Raw genomic sequence first — 21,759 nt, 5'->3', positions numbered from 1 at the left:
CGCCCATCCGTCTGTGCACACATGCACCCTTGCACACACACCTCCAAGCAGTCACAATCTGCTCACAGAAACACACCACACACTCGTTGGCACGCTTGCCTTGTGTCACCCAGAGAAATAGACATCCGTGTGCATTCACGCGCCTACACACTGTCTACATGGTGCCTTAAAACTTTCTTTGTGTTGATCTGACCTTGAAAACAGGGGTTACAAAAGATAATAGTTACCCAAGCTATTACCATTTCAGCATGTATATGACATTTAAAAATGCATGATTCTGCTGACCGGGGCAGGCAAAAAAAAAAAAAAAAATTCATGAGCTAGCTTACCTTCCTTTATTTATTTATTTATTTATGTTGGTACTAAGTATGTATTGATTGAGCATGTTATTTTGGGCTGGTCACGTGATTCCAATTGCTAAATGGCTGCTGTTGGACAGTGGACAGTGCAGGTCTAGATTATTACAATTTCTCTCCCTTTGGGGAAAAAATTAGATTTTCTAACTATGGGCAGAAAGTGAGTATACTTTGGTTTCAAATATGTGGTTAAACTCAAGGTAAATTTGGAATGATTATTTCTAAGATCTCATGAAGATAATGCTACATTTTCTGAAGTATTGCCAAACTCTGTCTCTCTAAGAAAGATCAATTTAATAGAGATTAGATGTCTGCCTGGGACTGCCTTCTGATGGAACAGTTGCAGAGGAGATGGACCAATTGGGACGGGGCTCTGCTCTTTTAAAAATAAAATGTGTAGTCAAAGCTCAGGTAGGGTGAAAAAGAAAAAGAGAAAATAAATTAAATTTAAATAAATAAATAAGAAAATGTGTCCTAAATCCAGCCAACTATAAACCAGGGATTGGTTTAGGATGGGCACATGATCCAGGCCCAGCCAATCAGAGTCTAAGATTTGGCACAGGGGCGGGCATTGGAGGCAGATCCAGCCAATGATACTCTGTTCTGGGACTTTTGTTGGTATAACCAGGAAAAAAAGCCTTTCTTTCTTTTTTTCTCCCCTCCACTGGGACTGCCAGTTGGGGAGGGTGTAAGCCTAGAGTTGCGACAAAGAAGGACCTACTTGAAAGTGAAGGCAGCACTGAGAAAAGCAGACCTGAGAGGGAATCTGTGTCCTAGAAACATCATTTGAGACCCTGGATCCAGCCATACCTGAAATTGTTGTTCTAATCTTGGGCCTTTCAGTTACACAAGCCAGAAACTTCCTCTTATTTTTGCTCAAGCTAGTGGGGTCTTCAGCATTTGCAACCAGAAGAATTTTGCCTACCACAGTGGCTAAGCATTGGCTGATGAGGAAACAGAGGCTCAAGTAGGGATCTTGCCTGTCCATGTCACATACGCAGATATGATCTCCAAGTCTTCACTCTGGGACAGGAGGATGACTGAGTTGGAATTGGGGGCTCTGAAGAGGCCCTTTTTGGGGTCCAAATACAGGAGGACAATTGAGTCATTAGAGACAAAGAGGCATTCACACCAGGGTCTGGGGACAATGGTGTCCCTCCCCCCTTCCACACAAGCACCAGTGAGGAGGTGGAACTCACAAGGCACAAGACTCACCCTATCTGGTCCTGACCACACTTCTGACTCATGGGTCCCAGCTCACACCCATGGCCACAGTGGTGTCAGGAAGGAGGGTCTTGGAAGGGAATCTCTGGGTTGGAATCTGGGTGGGCTCCAGGGCACCAGGAGTGTTTGTCATCTCTACTCATGGCCACCACAATCAGACGGGGGCTGGGGCATCATAGTGGGTGGATGGCAGCGGGAGGAGAGTCCAAAATCCTGCAAACCAGGACCTCACCCTGTCTCCTATTTTCCAGTTGTGACCATTGAATCTGGGATCCCTTTCAAGACTGGGTGCTAGAGAACCCAGCACCTGAAGTCTGTCGTTGCATCTCTAGGGGGCTGAATGCCAGGACTCATGGGTTAGGATTCCTGGACAACTGGACCCTGAGTCACCTGGCTTCGTCTCTCCAGGGAGCTAGGGCAGGGGACACCAGGCGTTTTGCCCTCTGAGGCCTTCAGTACTCATCCTGGGTGCAGTGGAGACTGGACGTTGGAAGCACAGGAGTCTGTCTGGAGCGTATATGTGTCTGCTCTCCTCACCATGCACCTACCTGTGATTCTTGGTGTGCATTCAGGGGTGCCTTTCTGTGTGCATGTGTGTCTGTGGGTACATGGGTGTGTCTGGGGACGTGATGTCTCTGTGTGACCATGGTGAGTTGCATACTGTGTGCATACACGCAGTCTGTACACCTGGGTGTTGTCTCTAAGTGTACACGTGCCTATTTATTCAACAGACGTTTACTGAGCACCTACTGTGTGCCGTGCTCTATTCTAAGCCCCAGGGAGGGATACAAGCAGCAAACACTCCCCCTGCCCTGTGTTTCCTACTCTAGTGCTCATGAGGGGTAAGTGCCCTGCGCACACCTGTTGCAACTAACTTCTTGCAACTGCACCTGCACGTTAGAAAACATGAGCTTATGCTGCCTGACCTCAAGTAGACGTTCTCTGTCGGCCCCTGCGAAAATTCCTTCCTGTCGGTGACCTGACTTTGCCTGGGCCGTGGGGGCTCCTCCTCCAAGGGGCGCAGGGCGGGGAGGGTCTCAGGGCTCTGGGCTGAGAGATGGTTCAGGGCCCAGCCCTGACCCTGGAGCTGCTGGGGTCTTGGGGCCCTGGAGCGTCCCATCCACTGCCCAGACTGACCCTGATCCTAGATGACACTTCATTTTGGGGGTGTGTGGCAGAATGACCTGGAAACTTCCTGGGGAGGTCAGAGACCTGAGGGTGACCATCAAGGTGGCCTCAAACGTGAGTGTCACTTCTCTTCCTGGAGGTGGTCGCCAGCCTTGGGTGGCGGTGTCATTAAAGGAAGCCTAGGCCCCCTTCTCGGAGGAAAGGGTGGGACACAGCTTGGGACGAGGCGGGGTGGGGCAGAAGACAGTCGCGGTAACCGCGCCCCCCAATAAAGAAACCACGCGAGGCTCAGGTGCGCTCCGTTAACATCGTCATCACGTCTCCTGGTTTATTTCCAGCCCCGCCCCCGGCCTGACCCCGCCCCCCTCCCCCCCCCCCCCGCCCGCGCGGCGCACGCGCGACCTCAGGCGCCGGTGACCTGCAGGCGACAGCAGCGCGCTCCGGTCCAGTCCATGCCCGCGCACTGGCAGTGGCATGTGGTCTCGGCGCGCACGTCCCACGAGCCGCAGGCGGAGCCACACGTGCAGCCGGTGATGGCGAAGCCTGCGGATGGGAGCGGGGAGCTGGGACCCCGAGCTGGGGGGCTGCGGGGGTGGGGGTCGGGTGGCTGGAGGCTCCCACCAGGGAATGGGCGCATGGAGGAGGGGGCGGGGCGGCTGGGGACCTGGACACCAGTGTCCTAAGGAAGTGGGTCCCGGAGCTGGGGTGGGCGGAGAAGGCTGGGGGTCCAGACCCGACCCCGGGGAAGTAGACGCGGGGACTGCAAGGGACTTGGAACAGAGCTGGGAGCCTGGATAACAGACTTCTCCACTCACCTGCGGGACAAGTGGCCAGGTCTCCTCTGGAGGTGACAGTCTGGCAGTTCAGGACAATGTTGCCTAATGCCCCCAAAACTGCAGGAGGGAGGGAAGGGGGCGCTGTGAGACCAAACTGCCCCCCCATCCTCCTGCTGCCCCACCCTGGCGATTTGGAGAAGGCCTAGATGGCCCAGGCCCTGGGGGACAGCTCCCCTCCTCCCGGGATCCCCTGTCTTGACTTGGGGTGTCTTGGGAAGGTTTGGGGGGAACAGGTGGAGTTGGGCTTGGAGCTGTTGCTAAAGGCGGGGCTGCGTGGCGGTTGGGAGTGGGGTCGGATTTGAGGATGAGATTTGGTTCGCTCTGGGGCTGGGTTGGGGTCAGGTGGGTGCTGGGGATCAGGGAGAGATCTCTGGGACCCTTGGCGGGGCTGGCTGAGGGGGTCCTCACTTAGCGAGCTGGTGCTCTCCTGGATCTTAGCATCGATGGCTTCATCCACCGGACACAGTGTCTTGCTGGACACCAGCAGCCCCAGGACGGGGAGGAGGAGGAAGGAGAGAGCCTTCATCTTACAGGTGCTGCAAGAGAGAACCAAAAGACACTTAGCATGGTGGGGAGGGTCACGCCTAGGGTCCCTGTGGGGAACAGGGATGGGGGCCCAGCTCTGCCCCCCCCCCGGCCCCCCATATGGGGGCTGTGGCAAGGGCAGGAGCAGCTGTCACTTACCCTGCGGTGGGCTCAGCTGGCCAAGTCTGGAACAGGAATTCCTATGCCACAGCACTCTGTGTCAGAGGTCTCTGGGTGTGGCTAGTAAGTCCCTTGGCCCCTGACCCACCCTTCCCACATCCGGGCCAAGAGGAAGCCCCCGAGCACACTCTAAGGGGGGGAGGGGAGAGCTCTACCCACCTCCCTGCCACCGCTCCACCTTCAGTAGCTTGTCCCTCTACGTCCAGGGTCTAGGCCCAGGAAATAGGGCAGCTGCCATCGATGGACTATGCTCGGTTCACCCCCATTGCTAGACACGAGCAGGGAAGGGCAACATTTTTTCTGGAAAGAGTCAAACAGTAATATGTTCAGCTATATGGACCACGCTGTCTGCACCACTCATGCCATTGTCGCGTATGAATGACATTGATGCTATATAAAAAGTGGGCACACTGTATTCGAGGAAAAGTTTATTTATGGACACTGGAATTTGAATTTCACTATCGCCACAACCAGGCATGGTGGCACGTGCGTGTAGTCCCACCACGCAAGAGGCTGAGGCAGGAGGATTGCTTGAGCCCAGGAGTTGGAGGTCGCACTGAGCTATCGTGATGCCACTGTACTCTAGCCTGGGGGACAGCAAGACCCTGTTGATAGATTTAAAAAAAAAAAAATGTACCTTTCTTAAGTGTTCAGTTTGGTGCATGTTGACAAATGTATATACCTGCATGCTACTTGTTTTGTTTTTCTCAAGTGTTTGTCTTTTAAATCAGGTGTCATTAAGGTGTCATTTACACGTAGTGAAATTCTGGGCACAGTCGTGGATCCATCACAACCAAATACTTTAATTTATAATTGGGGGAAAAGGGGGTTTCTGAAAGCCTGAAGGAAAAGGTCTCCTTGTCCCCTGAAGCCACTAGAGAGTATTTTTCTGCCCACAGGACTGATTTTACTTGTGAATATTCATAACGGCCACCAGCTTGTCCTGTTAATATACATCTGTCCTTGAAGGGGGCTGGTATCACTCGGAAACCTAGAAACTGTCGCCATCCTGTGAAACCGACCTCCAGAGGAAACCTGGCCTCTGATTAGCTGCCTCACAGGATGATAACTTGTTGCCCTGGTGACAATGTCGTGATGCCTGGTGGCCCTGCCATATCAGAAAAGAATCATTGACACTTGCTTCCCCTCCCATGGGAATGATGGAAAATAGAATTTAAAGCCTTGGCCAGATTTCCAACTTGCAGTATAGGAGACCGGGCGGCAGAGGACAGGCCAATGGCTGTGTCTTGGGGCAAGTGGCAGCGAGACCCTGGAGGGTCCCAGTGTTAAAGACCCTGCATTTAAGGCCAGGCGCGGTGGCTCACGCCTGTAATCCTAGCACCCTGGGAGGCTGAGACAGGAGGATTGCTTAAGGTCAGGAGTTCGAGACCAGCCTGAGCAAGAGCGAGGCCCTGTCTCTATAAAAAAATATTTTTAAGAAATTATTTTAAAAAGACCCTGGGTTTTCCTTTGCAGAGACCCACTCGCTCCTCTGTGTTCCTGCCGGGGAAAGGGAACTTCCTACAGAAACTGGCAAGTCCTTCACTCCAGGGCTCTTGGTGAGTTCTGAGATGATCTCAGAACCTTAATCCTGTGTTAAGCAGTTTATGCACATGATCTCATTTAATCACCCCAAACACTGAGTCAGGTAGGAATGATTATTATCTCCACTCCACAAAAGGAAATAGTGAGGCCCAGAGAGGCTAAGTAACTTGTCCTGGCTCACACAGCTAGCATGTGGAGCAGCAATTCGCCAAAACCATCACATTTCAGCCACAATGCTATGTGTGTATTGGGGGGGGGGGGAGGTCTGCTGCTTCTTCCAAAAAGTATTGTTCTTTTGAGAATATTCCTAAAGCTTTTCCTTTTCTTTTATAAAGTTTATAGTATATAGTTAAGGTATACAACACAATGTTTTCAGATACCTATATATACTGGGTGCCAGGTGGGATGGCTCACGCCTGTAATCCCAGCACTTTGGGAGCCCAAGGGAGGAGGATCACTTGAGGCCAGCCTGGACAACATAGCGAGACCCCATTTCTGCAAAATATCTAAAAACTAGCTGGGTGTGGTGGCATGCGCCTGTAGTCTCAGCTACTCAGGAGGTTAAAGCAAGAGGATTGCTTAGCCCAGAAGTTCAAGTCTAGCGTGGATGACAGAGCCAGACCCTGTCTCTAAAGAAAAAGGAAAGAAAAAAAAACCTGAAATCAAAGAAAGTATCTTTATTTTAAAAGGAATCAAAGAATATAGGTGTTTCTAAACTAAAACTTCCCCTGTGTTCCTACTCCCCCTAGAGTAACCAAGAAATGGGGGGTCAGTTATGAAACAACCCACAGCCCCTTGATTGAGGAACTGTGGATGGAAGGGAAGGGGTGGGGACAGGGGGCCGTCTGGTCACAGTTTCCTGGAATAAAATTGAGCCACCAGCCTCCACCGCGTGCCCCAGGACGGCTCACGTGCTAGCTCCCACACTCTCCCCCAGTAGTCATGTGCACTTTCACACATGGAAAAATTGATCCTGTGGAAGTAGAGCCACCTTGAAAAGGTCACCGGCCAGCTAGATTTCAGAGGCAGACTTGTCTGATGCCATAGTCCTTATGCTTTTAGAGATGGGGTCTCACTCTGTTGCCCAGCCTGGAGTGCAGTGGCACGATCATAGCTCACTGCAGCCTCAAACTCCTGGGCTCAAGCTGATTGCCACCACACCTGGCTAATTTATAATTTTTTTTTTTTTTTTTTGAGACAGAGTCTCACTTTGTTGTCCAGGCTAGAGTGAGTGCCGTGGCGTCAGCCTAGCTCACAGCAACCTCAAACTCCTGGGCTCAAGTGATCCTGCTGCCTCAGCCTCCTGAGTAGCTGGGACTACAGGCACGCGCCACCATGCCCGGCTAATTTTTTATATATATATCAGTTGGCCAATTAATTTCTTTCTATTTATAGTAGAGACGGGGTCTTGCTCTTGCTCAGGCTGGTTTTGAACTCCTGACCTCGAGCAATCTGCCCGCCTTGGCCTCCCAGAGAGCTAGGATTACAGGCGTGAGCCACCACACCCGGCCTATAAATTTTTTGTAAAGGTAGGGTCTTGCTATGTTGCCCAGGCTGGTCTCAAACTCCTGGCCTCAAGTGATCCTCCTGGCTCGGCCTCCCAAGTAACAGGTGTGACCCAGCAAGCCGGACCCTCACTTTTTACCAAGGCTTTGTCCCACCCACACCACAGCAGGCAAAAGTTGAGGGGCACAGGGACAGACCTGTGGAGCCCCCTCTGGCCACCCGATCTCTGTCTCCTTTGCATCCCTTCCTGCCTTGCCCTGCCCAGAGCACTGGAGCAACAAAAGCAAAAGCTCTAGGGAGTTCAAGGCAGCTGGGTGGTTATGCACAAGGAAGCTGGAACCCCTTCCTGGCATCAAGTCCCAGCTCAAGGCCACTAGCTGTGCAGCCTGAGCAAGTAGCTAAGCACCTCTGGGCCTCAAGTTTCCCCATCTGTAAAATGGGAGTGTTATTAGTGACAACCTCCCTGACCATGGTGGGGACTAGGCGAGTGCTTTATGGGCATTGACATCAGCTATACAAGGCAGGGCGCTGCACACAGCAAGTGCTTCATACGTGTTGCCTTTCATTATTATTGTTCTAGAACTTTCCCGGCCACCAGCAGAGATTGAGACTCTGAGCTCAGAAGGGAACTGCGGGCCCCCGAGGTGGACAGCCTCCACTGCTAGGGTTTCCATGTCCCGCCCGGCCCACATGCAGCCCTGGGGACCCCACGTTCTCGTCCCAGCGGAAGGGAACCTTCCCACTTGCGGGGCGATTGCCTCACCCAGACGCCTTTTCACAATGTTCTTGGCAGCGGCTGTTGGTTAACTTGTGTTTTAAGATTTTGAGCAACTTTACACACAAAAACAAAAAAGGAAGCTCCCCTTGCTTGCTCGAAGTCAGGGCTGCCCCGGGGGCTCTGGCCTCCCTCCTGCCCTGTCTCACTTCCATGAGCTGTCCTTAGCTAACCGAGTGACAGCACTTCCTTTTCCTGTCTGGGGCCACTAAGCCCCCTTTGGGGGCCTCCAGGCATTTCTTATTTTGTCCCCATTTCTCTGCCCCCGGGGTCTCTGGTTTCACCATGCCACCACCCCCCCCTCCCGGCCTGGCCAGCAGCTCTCATTTGCCCTGTACTCTCACTTTTCTTATTTTTTATTTTATTTTTTTTTAGAGATGGGGTCTGGCTCTGTTGCCCAGGCTGGGGTTGAAGTAGTACAATCATAGCTCATTGTAACCTCAAACTCCTGGGCTTAAGCAATCCTCCCGCATCAGCCTCCTGAGTAGCTGGGACTACAGGCGCGTACCATCATAATGGACTAATTTTTTAATTTTTTTTTAAAGAGATGGGGTCTTGCTATGTTGCCCAGGCTGGTGTTGAACTCCAGGGCCTCAGCCATCCTCCCGCTTCCGCCTCCCAAAGCATTGGGATTATAGGTGTGAGCCACCACGCCCAGCATATTTTTCATTTTTTCTTTATTTATCTTTCCTCATTTTTTTTTTATAAAAGGTGAGCAAGTTCAAGACCACAAACCTTTCACTATGTCAATGAATTATAATATTATTCTAGAGAGTCTCCTTCGTACCACAAGGAGAACTCCCATGCTGTGATGCGTATAAACACAGGTGATCACCACTGTTCTCACCTAATAATCATAATCATTAATAATAATTAATTACAATGTAACTGCAAGGGACCCTCAGACCTGCCCTCATTTCAGGCTTCCCTGCTGAGGTCACGTGTCCAGTTGCCTCAGGGAGTCCCACAAATAATACATTAGAAATGTATCAGGTGGCCGGGGGCGCGGAGGCTCACGCCTGTAATCCTAGCACTCTGGGAGCCTGAGGCGGATTGCTCAAGGTCAGGAGTTCAAAACCAGCCTGAACAAGAGCGAGACCCCGTCTCTACTATAAATAGAAAAGAAATTAATTGGCCAACTAATATATATAGAAAAAAAATTAGCCGGGCATGGTGGCGCATGCCTGTAGTCCCAGCTACTCGGGAGGCTGAGGCAGGAGGATCGCTTGAGCCCAGGAGTCTGAGGTTGCTGTGAGCTAGGCTGACGCCACGGCACTCACTCTAGCCTGGGCAACAAAGCGAGACTCTGTCTCAAAAAAAAAAAAAAAATGTATCAGGCTGTTACTTTCTGTTCAAACGAAGTAGTTGCTGAGAGAAAGAGAAAAGTTCTTTTTTAGAGAATCGCAGCTAATTGCAGCAGAAGAAATGACAAAGTTGGAAAGAATGCTAAAGAGACAATGGATTAAAAATCAGTGCCTGTTAACATCTTTTTTTGTTTTTTCCTTTTCTTTTTTAGAGATAGGATCTTGCTCTGTCGCCCAGGCTAGAATGCAGTGGTGTCAGCCTAGCTCACATCAACCTCAAACTCCTGGGCTCAAGCGATCCTCCTGCCTCAGCCTCCTGAGTAGCTGGGACTACAGGTGCCACCACCATGCTCTGCTAATTTTTCTATTTTTATTATAGGAGAGATGGGAGTCTCATGCTCAGGCTGGTCTCGAACTCCTGACCTCAACCGATCCTCCCACCTCGGCCTCCGAAAGTGCTAGGATTATAGGCGTGAGCCACCACACCTGGCTCGATGGTTGGTAGCATCTTTATGTGGAGACTTACTGGTGACTAGCGACACCTCCCAAACCCACCGATCATCTGTAGTGAGAGGACATTATGGATTCCCGCATGTGCTGCAACAAGAAGTACCCGGCCCCACCAGCAAGGCATTATTCTGGCTGAACCTAATTCTATTTTTTTTTTTTTTTTTTTTTTTTTTTTTGAGACAGCGTCTCGCTTTGTTGCCCAGGCTAGAGTGAGTGCCATGGCGTCAGCCTAGCTCACAGCAACCTCAAACTCCTGGGCTCAAGCAATCCTCCTGCCTCAGCCTCCCGAGTAGCTGGGACTACAGGCATGTGCCACCATGCCCGGCTAATTTTTTGTATATATATTAGTTAGCCAATTAATTTGTTTCTATTTATTGTAGAGACGGGGTCTCGCTCTTGCTCAGGGTGGTTTCGAACTCCTGACCTTGAGCAATCCGCCCGCCTCGGCCTCCCAGAGTGCTAGGATTACAGGCGTGAGCCACCGCGCCCGGCTGAACCTAATTCTAACAGAGGCTCTAGCTCTGTCCTGTTTATAGGGAAACATGAGGGCAGGAATGGTGAGAAAGCAAGCCGCCAGCCAAAGCCAGAATAAGGCTGTTCCCCAGGACTGGAAAAAACAGGAGAAAAACCACACCAAGTATCAATAAATACCGTGATGCAAAGATTTGGAGGAACAGCATAGCAGGTAAGGAGAAGGGCGTGTGCAAAGGTCCTGGGGCAGGACCAGTGTGGCGTGTGTGAGGAACAGCAGCCAGTCCAGCCAGGAGGTAGCAAATGGAGTTGGGGAGGGGGCCTGGCCGGAAGTAGAAGACGCTGGATTTTATTCTCATAGGAGGGTTGTTGTCGTTGCCGTTGTTGTTTGAGACAGGGCTACTGTAGCCGGGAACTCCCGGGCTCAAGCGATCCTCCTGCTGGGCCCAGCGGTGTGAGCCACCACCCTCGGCCTCATGGGAGGGTTTGGAGGATTCTGCCTAATGAATGTGGAGGGCTTGAGGGGGATGCTCAGGAAGAGCCTCAGAAATGTCACCAGCTGTGCCTCACAGCTAGGACCCACAAATATTTGCAGAGTCAATATTTGTCTAGAGGGCAGACACATGACGTTATGTAAGTATAAATAAGGGGCAAGACTTGGAGGCGGTGTAAGCAACAGTTGTGTCCCCGCCGAGAAGCACTGGATAACCCCTGACCTACTTCCTTGTCGCCTCTCATTAGGGTCACCCGATCTCCAGTTACACGCCCGAAAGAGCAAAGAAACCGGGAAAAAAAAACAAAAATTTTTTTTGAGCCACGGCGCCCCCTGGCGCCCACGCCACGCGCCTACACGCGCCGGTCCCCAGGGCCTCTCCCCACGGAGGGAGTTTAAAATGCTAAACTTTAAAATCCCGTCCCTCCGTCTCCCGCGGGTTAAAACGCGCCCCTGCCCGAGGCTGGGGCCGGGAAGCGGCGCATGCAGGCCGGGCGTCCCCCTGGGTCTGCGCCGGCCCCCCGGGTCTGCGCCGGCCCCCCGGGTCTGCGCCGGCCCCTCCGCCCCCCGAACGCCATGCACCTGCCGGCTGCGCGCCCACCTTTCCGGCCCTGCAGGGACCTGAGAGGGGAACTGCCGAGTCCCGAGCGCGGGATCCCTGCAGCGCAGCTGCTGGGGCGGAGGGTCTGCGCTCTGCTCCGGCCGCGCCCGCAAAATCGCGTGTGCCGTCCCCCCCCCAGTGTCCTTCGATTGCCCCGAATTCTCGAAAGGACCTGCGACCTCAAAATCGAGAGGGTCCCCGTCTGGGTCCGGGGTCCCCCTCCTGGTAGCAGTCTTGGAGGGGCCGCGCCCCCAGAGGTGCCCAGGTGGGAATAAGCAGCGCTCCTCTGGGGGGCGCCCCCTCCCCAGGCCCGAGTACTCAGGGTGGGGGGGGAGGGGGGTTCAAGGCCAACATCAGAAGTTTGGGCACCAGCCCGTCCCAAACTCAGGCCCATTCTACGGTTTCCTCCTGCACCAGCAGGGACTCAAAATCCTGGCCGTGGCCTGCAAGGTTCCACATTAATAAAAATATTCCTCTTGTTAATAAAAATATTGACCGATCTAGTTTCGGGTCAATGCCCTTCCTGCCAGCTCCCCTGGGGGGGGAGGGGTCTCCCTGTCGCTCTGTGGATTTTGCCTCCCCTGTGACCTCCCCTCGCTCCCCTGATTCCCCTTCATTTTCATTCTCCACTCGAACTTTGCCTCCAGGAAGCCTTCCAGGATTACCCCCCAGACTGGGTGGATTGGGGTGTCCTATGGGCTCTCGCAGCATTGCCTGTTGCCTCAGATGACCTGCCTGGCTGCAAATACACCCACTAAAGGCTCTGATAAGTCCTGTAGTCAAGGGTCCCTGTGAACCCCCGGAGGCAGGGAGGGTGTCTCACATGAATACTGGCTCTGACACCAGGCGCTGGACAGATGCCCTCATGGGGCCAGGGAAGGTTCTGGGGGAACGATAGGGTGTGGTGGGGTCTGAGGTTCAGGCCTGGCCCAGCACAGCTCCCGGGGGCTCCCTTGGAAACAGAGCGAGGTGTGTGCTGGCTGCCAGAGAGGAGGGGAGAGTTTATTTCTCTGCAAAGGGACAGGGTGGGAGGGGACAGAGTCAGGGCAGAGCAATGTCTTCCAGCTTCTGGTCCAGCGTCTTCAGGTCACTGAGGAAGCGGGTTGGGGTCAGGATGTGGGACGAGCCTGGATGGGAGGGGAGGGTTGGGAGGTGGGGGCGCCGCCTTGGCCCCACGCGCCCCAGCCAGGCCCCGTGGCCGACCGAAGACTCAGGAGTCTGGAAACCTGGGGATGTCGGAGTCCAACCCCCCAGTGACCCCTTCCTTGGGAACCGAGCCCCAGCCAGCCCCAGGGCCCCAGCCCTGGCCACTCACCGATGAGCACCTCCCACTTGCCCTCGGTGGCCCTGGTCACCTCGTAGGCGGCCCTCATCTCTGACATGGCCACGCCGCCCACCACATACACGATGAGCCGGGGCCCCGCCCGGGCCTCGACGCCCGCCTTGTTCTTGTGCCAGTGGCCGAAGCGGGCGCTGTGCGTGGGGAGGGACAGAAATTAATCCAGGCGGGAGACCCCACCACCATGGCCCCCGGTGAACATGGGTCTGGGTGTGGGTGGGGACCGTCCCCAGCACCCTCACCTGACAGCGGCCTGGGAGCTGGGCGTCGGGGCGGGGTCGGACACAAAGGGCCACAGCTTTCTGTCCAGCCGGTCCTCCACGGCGTCCTGGGGGCCAGGGAGGGAGGTTTAGGGGGGAGCCCGAAGCCATGGGGCCTGGTCTGGAGTCCCCTGGCGGGGGGCGAGGGGTGTTCGGGGCCCAGTTCCTGGCAGATGGGAACCACCATCTGAACCATCTGCTCCCTGGGGACCCAGGAGTCTGAGCCCGCAGCCCCTTGGGGTTCGAAGAGTCCAGGCACCCACGGCCCACGGGGAGGCAGGAGGTGGCAGGACTCCAGCAGGACAGCTGGGAAGCCGAGCCCCGGCCCGTCCCTGTCTGATGCTGCGGCTTTGGGTGCCAGCCGGGCCAGGGGCTGCTGCAGGAGAGGGCTCGCAGGGACAGGGGAAGAGGACACACAGGGACACAGTGGAGACGGCCGGCGAGGGGGGGCCTTCTGCCACCCCAATTGCTCAGCTGCGGGCTTGGGGTGCCCCCCTCGGCGGAGCATGCGGTGCCAGGGGAATGCCAGTAATGAGGGATTTTCCCTTAAGCCCCGAGGCTTAGCGCGGGGGGCAGGAGGGAGGCTGAGCCGCTGGGATCAGGGGAGGACTGGGGCCCTGGCCCCCCACCCGCAGGCTTGGTACCTCCATCACGTCCTTGATGACAGGGGTCCAGCGTGACAGCTGATAGGTGGGCTCCGTGCGCTCCCGGCGCTCCAGCCGGCTGGAGGTCCCCGAGCCCTGTGGGCAGGGCAGGGCAGGGTGGTGGGCGCCAAGGGCCAGAGAGAGACAGGAGAGGCCGAGCCCAGAGTTCAGCCCCATGGGAAGCGGCTGTGTGTGGGTGTTGGGGGGTGGGGGGGTCTCAGAGACCCTCCGGAAGCCCCAGGTCGATTGTGTGCCCTCCTCCCCCCATGCTGGGGACCCTATTACCCAACCCTAGGACTCAGATCACATGCCCTGCACCGCACCACCGCCAGGGCCAGTGTGGCGGTGACCGCAGCTCACAAACCTCCGCCCCGCCCGCTGTGTGGCCCAAGACCGGGGCGGCCCTGATGCCCTCTGGCCCCCAGACCAGACTACACACAGCACTCGCCAGGAACACCCCAGGAACCACACCGTGCCTGTGCACCCCAGGGCCGGTGACACGCTCTCCCCCCCACAGGGCCCTGGCTCCGAGCCTGCGCCCGTTCCTGGCGTACCCCGGGGTTGGTGACGGTGCCGCCCAGCTGCTCCAGGTTGCGGATGAGACTGCTGTGCGCCTGCACGTTGGCGTGCTGGATCAGCTTGGCCAGGTTCTCCTCACTCACACCTGGACGGGGGTGGAGGTGGCCATGGCCCTGGGTTCAGGGGTGTTCGTGGGGAGATGAGGCCCCGGGACTCTGATGGGCGTACCCTGCGGTGGGGAGGTGCTCAGGGCTGAGGGAGCCCTGGGGCTAGGGCTCTGATGTCGGGGCCACTCTGGGTTAGAGTGGGGCGCTCCAGGATTAGGCGAGGGAGCTCCAAGTCTGCAGGAGTCAGAGATTGAGGGTCTCTCTGTCTCTCTTTGCCCTCGTGTCAAAAGGCGGATCCCAGGTCAACAGAGGGTCTCAGAGTCTGGGGGGGGGCAGGGCAAGTATCTGTGGGGTCTGCTGTGCTGGAGAGTGGAGGCATCCCAAGGACAGGGGAGTTGCAGGGTTGAGAGCATCCCAAGACCCCCACGCCCCCACCCACCATTCCGTAGGATGATGTAGAGCAGCAGGACCCGGATCTTGTCGTAGGCTGGCACCGCCGCGTCCAGCAGCACCGGCACGATCAGCTTCATGGCGTCCTTGATCTTCTCGCCCTCTGCGTCGGAGCCCATGGCCAGGTCCTGTGGACAAAGGGGGCAGCTGTCCTGTCTGCCGCTAAGTGGGGAGGAGGAAGGGGGCACCGGGGCATCTCCAGGGGGCAGGCAAGGCAGGGGGCGTCCCCAGGATCACTGGCAAGAGGTTGGGGCCCTGCCTCATCCTAGTACCAGGTTTCCCAAGGCCCCACTCCTTTCCAGGACCAACCTGTCTACAGGCTCCGCCCCTCACCCAGGTCCCACCTCTCCAAGGCCCCGCCCACCTCCTCGAGGCTCCGCCCCTCACCCAGGTCCCACCTCTCCAAGGCCCCACCCACCTCACCAAGGCTCCGCCAACCTAGCACAGGCCACACTCCTGTCCCAGGACCCCACCTTTCCACAGACCATGCCCGCCCCTACCTCCTCACCCCTTACCCAGGCTGCACACCTGTCTTCCAGGCCCCGCCCCTCCCAGCCACGCCCCCTCGGCACGCCCCGCCCACCTGCTCCACACTGCACAGCTTCTCCACGCAGCCCTTGAAGCGCTTCATGCAGTCGTCCGCGAGGTGCAGGTGTGTAGAATACTGCGGGTGAGGGCGGGATTTGGGGGTAACAGGCAGAGTCAAGGCAGAGCGCGGATGGGCTGAGCATGGGTTGAGGCCCCGCGCAGCTGGGGTCCTCCCCTCCACCTCACCTTGTTCAGCTCCTTTTGGTACTGTGGCATCTTTTTCAGGATGTGGGACAGATCTTTGATGTTGGCCTGGGAGACAGGGGAGTGGGCGGGCTTGAGGCCAGCCCCTGCCCACCCGGGGCCCGGGTCCAGGCTGGGGGATCCAGACAGCAGCCCCGCCCCCCACATTGGGAGGGGGCTTTCCCGGAGACCCAGGCCCTTCCCTACCTTGTCCGTGGTCAGCCTCTTGCTCTCGCAGAAGGTCTTCAGGAGCTCCGTGACCCTCCTAGCCATGAGGGTGTGCAGGGGTGAGGCTGGGGGCTGGTGGTGGCACTGCGGGGCGTGGGGCCCAGGGGACCCATGTCCCTGCACCAGGCCATGGGTAAGTCCTCCCCGGGGGGGGGGGGCGGCACCCAGAGATGGGGTGAGGTTGGAGGACAGTCCAGAGTTCGCCCGAGGGGCACGGGTGCAGCCAGGGGTCCCACGGCCACATACAGGCCCACACGGGGAGAGGAGGGGGCGGGGCGGGCACGCACTTGGACACGTCGGCGATGTGCATATGCCGGAGCTCCACCCACAGGTCGTCATCCTCGTCCAGCAGGACGGCCTTTTCCCGCGCCTCGCTCAGCCCGGTGGTCTCGTACCTGTGGGGGAGGAGAGGACATGGGGATCAGGGACCCAGGCCGGTGGCAGGGGAGGGGGAGGGGAGCTTCCGGGGTCGCCCACCTGTACGTGTCCTGCTCAATGTCCAGCAGGTCATAGGCCATGGCCTGGAATGTGAGCTCATGTAGCAGTGGGGACACGGGGTCGGCTGCACGGTCCATGATCAGCAGCTGGGAGCGGGTTTTCTCAGGGCCCTGGGCGTGAGGGTGGGGGCGGGGATGAGGACACTGCCCCTGACCTTGGCTGGGCCTCGCCCCACCTCCCTAGCACGTCCCCTCACCTCGCCCAGACTGGGAGTGTCCGCCTTGAAGGCATTCAGCTTGGCCAGGACGGAGTGCGCCAGCTGGGCCGTGTCCTCCGGGCCCCTGGGGGGGGGCATCACACATGGGGGACATCAGGGTGTGGGCTTGGGGCCAGGGTGAAGACCAGGGCAGGGGGCAGAAGAGAGGTTAAAGGTTGGGTGCCAGATGGGGTCTAGGGGAGGGGGTGGCATCAGGGTGGGGGCTGGGCGGGGTCCCCACTTGCGGTAGCGGATGGCCGGGTACTCCTGCAGCGTGGCACACAGGGTGGCGATCTGCTGGGCCAGCGCCTCGAGCTGCCGTGCCCGCTCCCCTGCCCGGAAGGGGCAGTAGAGGTTGTAGGTGCTGTGCGGGGCATCCAAGGAGAACACCTGGGGGCAGAAGAGCAGGGGCCACCGCTATCACGTGCACACCCCCGCCTAACCCCAGCTGCCACCACCTGCAGCTCCCTGGGGTGGTCCCTGGTCCCGAGTCTGCTTTGCCAGCCCCCAAGCAATGCCTGGAGGAGTCGGGGGAGACATCCCCAGCCCCTGCCCAGGACTGGCCTGCGCCGCACCTGACCCTCGTAGGGCAGGAAGGCAAGGTGGATCTCCTTCAGCGTCTTCACCGCCTTTGCCAGGCGGGAGCGTCCCAGCTCGCTGAACAGGGCATCGGGGCAGGCTGCGGTGGGCAGGAAGGGGGTGTCAGGCCAGAGCACCCTCATACCCCCTCAACCCATCCCCACCCCCACCCCCAGTTCCCTCACTCACTGTCAGTGAAGAAGACGTGTGCCGCTTTGTAGGTGAAAGTCGGGGTCCCCTGGAAGTCTGCGATCAGGGCCTGAACTGACTGGGGAAGGCAGGTCACTCTCTGGGCCTGGCCCTGCAGCCCCCAGGCCCATCCGCTCTGCCTGGGCCTCCCAGCTGCTGCCCGTCCCCCACCGCATGCAAACATGCACACAGGCATGCGCGCACAAGCATGCACACAGGCATGCACACAGGCATGCACACAGGCATGCACACAGGCATGCGCGCACAGGCATGCACAGGCATGCATGCACAGGTATGCACAAGGCATGTGCGCACAGGCATGCATACAGGCATGCACAGGCATGCACAAGACATGTGTGTACAGGCATGCACAAGGCATGCACACACAGGCATGCACACATGAGCACACATGCACACACTTGATCATGTAGGCACCTTCTCCGTGGGACTCAGCAAATAAATGGCCTCCAGGCTGGGGATGGGTTCTCGCCGTTTGTTGATGTCTTCAACAACTGGTAGGGACAGAGGAAGGGGCACACATGGCTGGCATCGGGACAGGGGCACATGGGGAGTCTCAGGTTTAGGGAGTTGATGCTTGGAGAGGAAGGTTAGATGCTTGGGGGTGCTGAAGGAGGTACACACCTAGGGGTCACCCAGCTAAGAGGCACATAGACGGGGTTCTGCATACTTGATGGTTGCATTCTGGGGTCCCCACATTCAGAGTCCACCCTAGGAGTCCTCCGTGGGGCTCTACGTGGGGCTGCACAGCCAGGGAAGCTGATCCCTTGGGGATCACAGCTGGGAAGTCCCGCACAGCGCAGGCTCCCACACTCAGCTTGCAACTTCAGGGAACGTACTTAGTCACACACTCCGGCTGTCTGCGCAGGGGGCTGCAGACTTGGGAGTTCTGGACAATTTAAGGGGAATCCCACATTCAAGAGCTGCACCCCAGGGGGGCTCTACATTCAGGGGGTCCCCCACTCAGGTTCTGTGTAGGGAGCCTGGGGTGAGGTGGCGTGGTGGGGCGTCTACTCACTGGTGATGCCCTCAGCCAGGATGTCTGACATTTTGCAGCAGGAAGACAAGATGCGCATGCTCGGGTGGTCCATGATGAGCACCTGCCAGGGCGGATGGACAGATGGGCTGACGGACAGACAAAAGGGGGGAGGAGGCCACAGCTGGCCCCAGGAGGGGCCAAGGGTGGGGTGGACAGTTTGAAAGGGTAGCTGGGCAGGACCCATGCACCCGATGCCATTCCTGGGGACTAGCAGCCTCTTCCTCCGGGAAGGGGAGGGGAGTCCCATCCCACATTCAGGGCTGTCCCCGAGGGTCTGCACAGGACAAGGGCTGCCCCTTGGGCACTCGGGCAACTGCCTCGCCCCTACCTTCCACTCCCCATCCTTCTTGACACTCCGAATGACTCCACTCAGGATTTCTGCAGGGAAGAGAGGGGAGGGCTCAGGATGCTGGTCCTCGGCCCCCCCCACCCCTACATCTTCTCCGCTTGAGGGCTAGACCCCCTGCCTAACTCCCGCTTAGGCCTACCCCTAATGCTGCAATGCTCCTGGCATCACCCCCAACTTACAGACAGGGAAACTGAGGTTCTGATGGGACAGGCAACTTGCCTATGACTGGGGCAAACGTAGCCACTGGCCCGAAGTATGTTTTAGATGAATGAGAAGTTGAAAGGTGCGGCTACAGGTCTACCTGCCTCCAGGGCTGGGCCCTCGGCTTTCCCACCTGTGGCCTCAAGTTGTCCTGCTCGGGGGGGTTTCAGCCAGAACTCCACTCCAGCTCCATCAGTCCCCCCTGGGCTAAGATGCAGGACCCCTGGTTCCCAGCCCTGAGGCGTGCCTGGCTGTGGTTACCCTACCGCCTTCCAGCCTCAGTTTCCTCATCTGTAAAATGGAATCACTGGTTTTCCCCATCTCCCCATTAGGCCCTGTGTAGAGAGGGCTCCTGTATCAGTTGGAGTGCAGGAGAGCTGGGCCACAGGCTGCCCTGCCCAGAAGAAAGAGTGCGGAGAAGGGACCGGGTGGCCTCGCCCGGCCGCGTCCACTGTTATCAGGACCGCCAGGGCGGAAGAGGCAGCAGAGGCCGGAACTACCCGGGGTGGGGGAGGGGGACCTCCCCCCCTCCCCCCAAGAACCCTGGTCCGCGAGGTCGGGACGCCTGGGTCCTCGCGCTGCAACGGGGCTGCCGGGGATGGGGCAAGCAGGAAGGTGTCCCCCACACCACCCCCGAGGGGCCTGGGCACTCTCCCTGAGCGCTCACACGCCCTGGGGTCACTGACCAGCGCACCAGGGGGCCCCAGGAATCCAGTCCCCAAACTTTGCCCGGCTTAGAAACCCGGCAGTCCGGGCGTCTAGCTGCGTCCTCCTCCCCCGCGCAGGCAGCCTAGGAGGCCCGGGCCCCAGCCTACGCCACCCTCTACGTGTCCCCCTCGGGTCCCCGGAGTCCAGTCTCCCAACTTTGTTCCGCTCGGGCACCGGAGAGCTGGGGTGTCCAGCTGGGACTGAGTCCTCGGCCGCTCCCTCGAGGGTCAGGTGCTCCAGCCCGGCCCCCAAACTCCCCCCAACTCCCGGGGTCCCAGAGTCCGCGCGCCCCCGGCCCCCGCTCCCCCAGAGAGGCACTCAGGAGCCCGGCCTAGGGGAGGCACTCACTTTCCCCCACCACCGCCTTCAGCCCCGAGGGCGCCATCTTCCCCCAGGGGCGCTGTCGCCGCTTCCGGGTCTGTCCCAAGGTGGGGGCGTGGCCCCGCGCGACACCCACGTGGACCCGGACCCGCCCCCTGCGCACCTGGCCCCGCCCAGGCCGAGGAAGTCGGGTCCCTTGCAGGGCGGACCTGCAGGTGCGGTCGGAGAGGCACGCCCGACGACAGGGACGACAGGCCCGCGGACGGCAGCTCAGGCACAGACACTCCCCCTGCTTGTGTGATCGCGAAAGCGGGGCGGCAGGGGAGCAACCCCTCATCCTCCCCAGACCTTTGAGTCTGCGAGCTACGCAGCGCCCACTGGGGGCCACGGGGTCACAAACCTCTGGGCCTGGGACTGTGACACACCTGCCTGCCTTCTGTACCTCAAGGTTTAGGGGCAGCAGCGTCAGGCTTGGACATTTGATCGATTCAGGAGGAAACCTAGGGTGTGCCCGGCACCTGTGCTTGCAGCGTTCTCCCTGGGTCCTGCCCGACACCCGACGGGGACTGCGAAGCAGTCGAGGAAACCGACGCGTGGCAGGGCAGATACTCCAAGGCCACATGATGATTGAGCCTCCTGGGATTTGAGCCAAAGCCGGACTCCAGAGGAATGCTTGTCGCAGCCTCACACTGTCCTGGGTGCATACGCACCTAGCCTCGTGGGCTGACAATCTACACATGCCCAAGGTTACACACACACACACACACACACACACACTTGCATTCAGTTTGGAATCTCCATGCCTGCTCCTGTTGCATGTCCGCTAAGGGCTGATGCCCTGTCACCTAGAGGGCAGTCCCAGCAGTGGCACCCATACAGATGAGGTTACAGATTTCAGGTGTGACGTATGTGTGTCAATACAGACTCCTCCTGTCCTGAGCCGGGTCCTACACTCGGCCTTGATGATGAGGCGTCAGCAGGTGCCAAGTCCTCTGCCACGGACGGATGTGCAACACGTAGCAGTGAATCACGCCAGATGGCCTGCCGAGTGGCATTTGACGTTGACAGCGGAGGGAGGCAGGGAGACAGAAAAGAGTCGATTCTGCCCTCAAGGAAATAAACTGTGAGGTGATAGCAAGTGGCACCAGGGTGGGGTGCCACTTTATTGTGGGCGGGCATCTCTGAGGAAGTAGCTTTCAGACTTACCCTGAATGACATTAGGAAGCTGGGCTGGGTGCGGTGGCTCACACCTGTCATCCTAGCACTTCGGGAGGCCAAGGTGGAAGGATCGCTTGAGCCCAGAGTTCAAGACATAGGGAGACCCTGTCTACAAAAAAAATTTTTTTTTTTTTTGAGACAGAGTCTCGCTTTGTTGTCCAGGCTAGAGTGAGTGCCGTGGCGTCAGCCTAGCTCACAGCAACCTCAAACTCCTGGGCTCGAGCAATCCTGCTGCCTCAGCCTCCCAAGTAGCTGGGACTACAGGCATGCACCACCATGCCCGGCTAATTTTTTATATATATATCAGTTGGCCAATTAATTTCTTTCTATTTATAGTAGAGACGGGGTCTCGCTCTTGCTCAGGCTGGTTTTGAACTCCTGACCTCTAGCAATCCACCTGCCTCGGCCTCCCAGAGAGCTAGGATTACAGGCGTGAGCCACCACGCCCGGCCTCTACAAAAAATTTTAAGACTTAGCCGGGCATGGCGACACATGCCTGTAGTCACAGCTCCTCGGGAGGTTGAGGCAGGAGGATCGCTTGAGCCCAGGAGTTTGAGGATACAGTGAGCTGTGATCGTGCCACTGCACTCCAGCCTGGGTGACAAAGCAAGGCCCTGTCTGGAAGAAGGAGGAGGAGCTTAAGGAGGCTGTGAAGCTGGAGGGAGGGCAGA

The 21,759-nt window shown here is 57.6% G+C and overlaps 2 protein-coding genes across 2 annotated transcripts; both read right to left on the bottom strand.

Annotated features, from left to right (window-relative positions):
* Positions 1 to 3,006: 3,006 nt before the first annotated feature.
* RETN (resistin) lies at positions 3,007 to 4,338 on the bottom strand. Its single transcript, XM_012790759.3, has 4 exons — positions 4,229 to 4,338; positions 3,953 to 4,080; positions 3,524 to 3,601; positions 3,007 to 3,251 (listed from the first exon to the last, which is right to left on the bottom strand). The coding sequence occupies exons 2-4, from the start codon at positions 4,068 to 4,070 to the stop codon at positions 3,112 to 3,114; spliced, it is 336 nt and encodes a 111-aa protein (XP_012646213.1). The 5' UTR covers positions 4,071 to 4,080; positions 4,229 to 4,338; the 3' UTR covers positions 3,007 to 3,111.
* Positions 4,339 to 12,435: 8,097 nt separating this feature from the next.
* STXBP2 (syntaxin binding protein 2) lies at positions 12,436 to 19,979 on the bottom strand. Its single transcript, XM_012790758.3, has 19 exons — positions 19,898 to 19,979; positions 18,620 to 18,669; positions 18,271 to 18,352; positions 17,670 to 17,746; positions 17,235 to 17,313; positions 17,042 to 17,145; positions 16,708 to 16,856; positions 16,467 to 16,551; positions 16,250 to 16,380; positions 16,060 to 16,167; positions 15,752 to 15,809; positions 15,548 to 15,613; positions 15,357 to 15,437; positions 14,763 to 14,901; positions 14,252 to 14,361; positions 13,698 to 13,793; positions 13,036 to 13,121; positions 12,770 to 12,927; positions 12,436 to 12,581 (listed from the first exon to the last, which is right to left on the bottom strand). Exons 1-19 carry the CDS (start codon positions 19,932 to 19,934, stop codon positions 12,496 to 12,498), a joined length of 1,782 nt encoding a protein of 593 aa, XP_012646212.1. The 5' UTR covers positions 19,935 to 19,979; the 3' UTR covers positions 12,436 to 12,495.
* Between the last annotated feature and the right edge of the window lie 1,780 nt (positions 19,980 to 21,759).

The sequence above is a fragment of the Microcebus murinus genome, chromosome 27, assembly GCF_040939455.1.
Source record: "Microcebus murinus isolate Inina chromosome 27, M.murinus_Inina_mat1.0, whole genome shotgun sequence".
In the NCBI taxonomy this organism is placed as follows: Eukaryota; Metazoa; Chordata; class Mammalia; order Primates; family Cheirogaleidae; genus Microcebus; species Microcebus murinus.
Note: the sequence above shows the minus strand (reverse complement) of the source record. Positions and strands in the feature narration are given on the sequence as shown.

Bases quoted from the DNA above. Each gene is read 5' to 3' on its own strand.
- RETN (XM_012790759.3), bottom strand. From the start codon at position 4,070: ATGAAGGCTCTCTCCTTCCTCCTCCTCCCCGTCCTGGGGCTGCTGGTG. The intron at 3,602-3,952 runs GTGAGGACCCCC...TCCCTCCTGCAG, and splicing joins GGAGAGCACCAGCTCGCTAA to TTTTGGGGGCATTAGGCAAC. The intron at 3,252-3,523 runs GTGAGTGGAGAA...TCCCATCCGCAG, and splicing joins CCTGGCCACTTGTCCCGCAG to GCTTCGCCATCACCGGCTGC.
- STXBP2 (XM_012790758.3), bottom strand. From the start codon at position 19,934: ATGGCGCCCTCGGGGCTGAAGGCGGTGGTGGGGGAAA. The intron at 18,353-18,619 runs GTAGGGGCGAGG...CCGCCCTGGCAG, and splicing joins AGAAGGATGGGGAGTGGAAG to GTGCTCATCATGGACCACCC. The intron at 17,747-18,270 runs GTGAGTAGACGC...TGTCCCTACCAG, and splicing joins CCTGGCTGAGGGCATCACCA to TTGTTGAAGACATCAACAAA.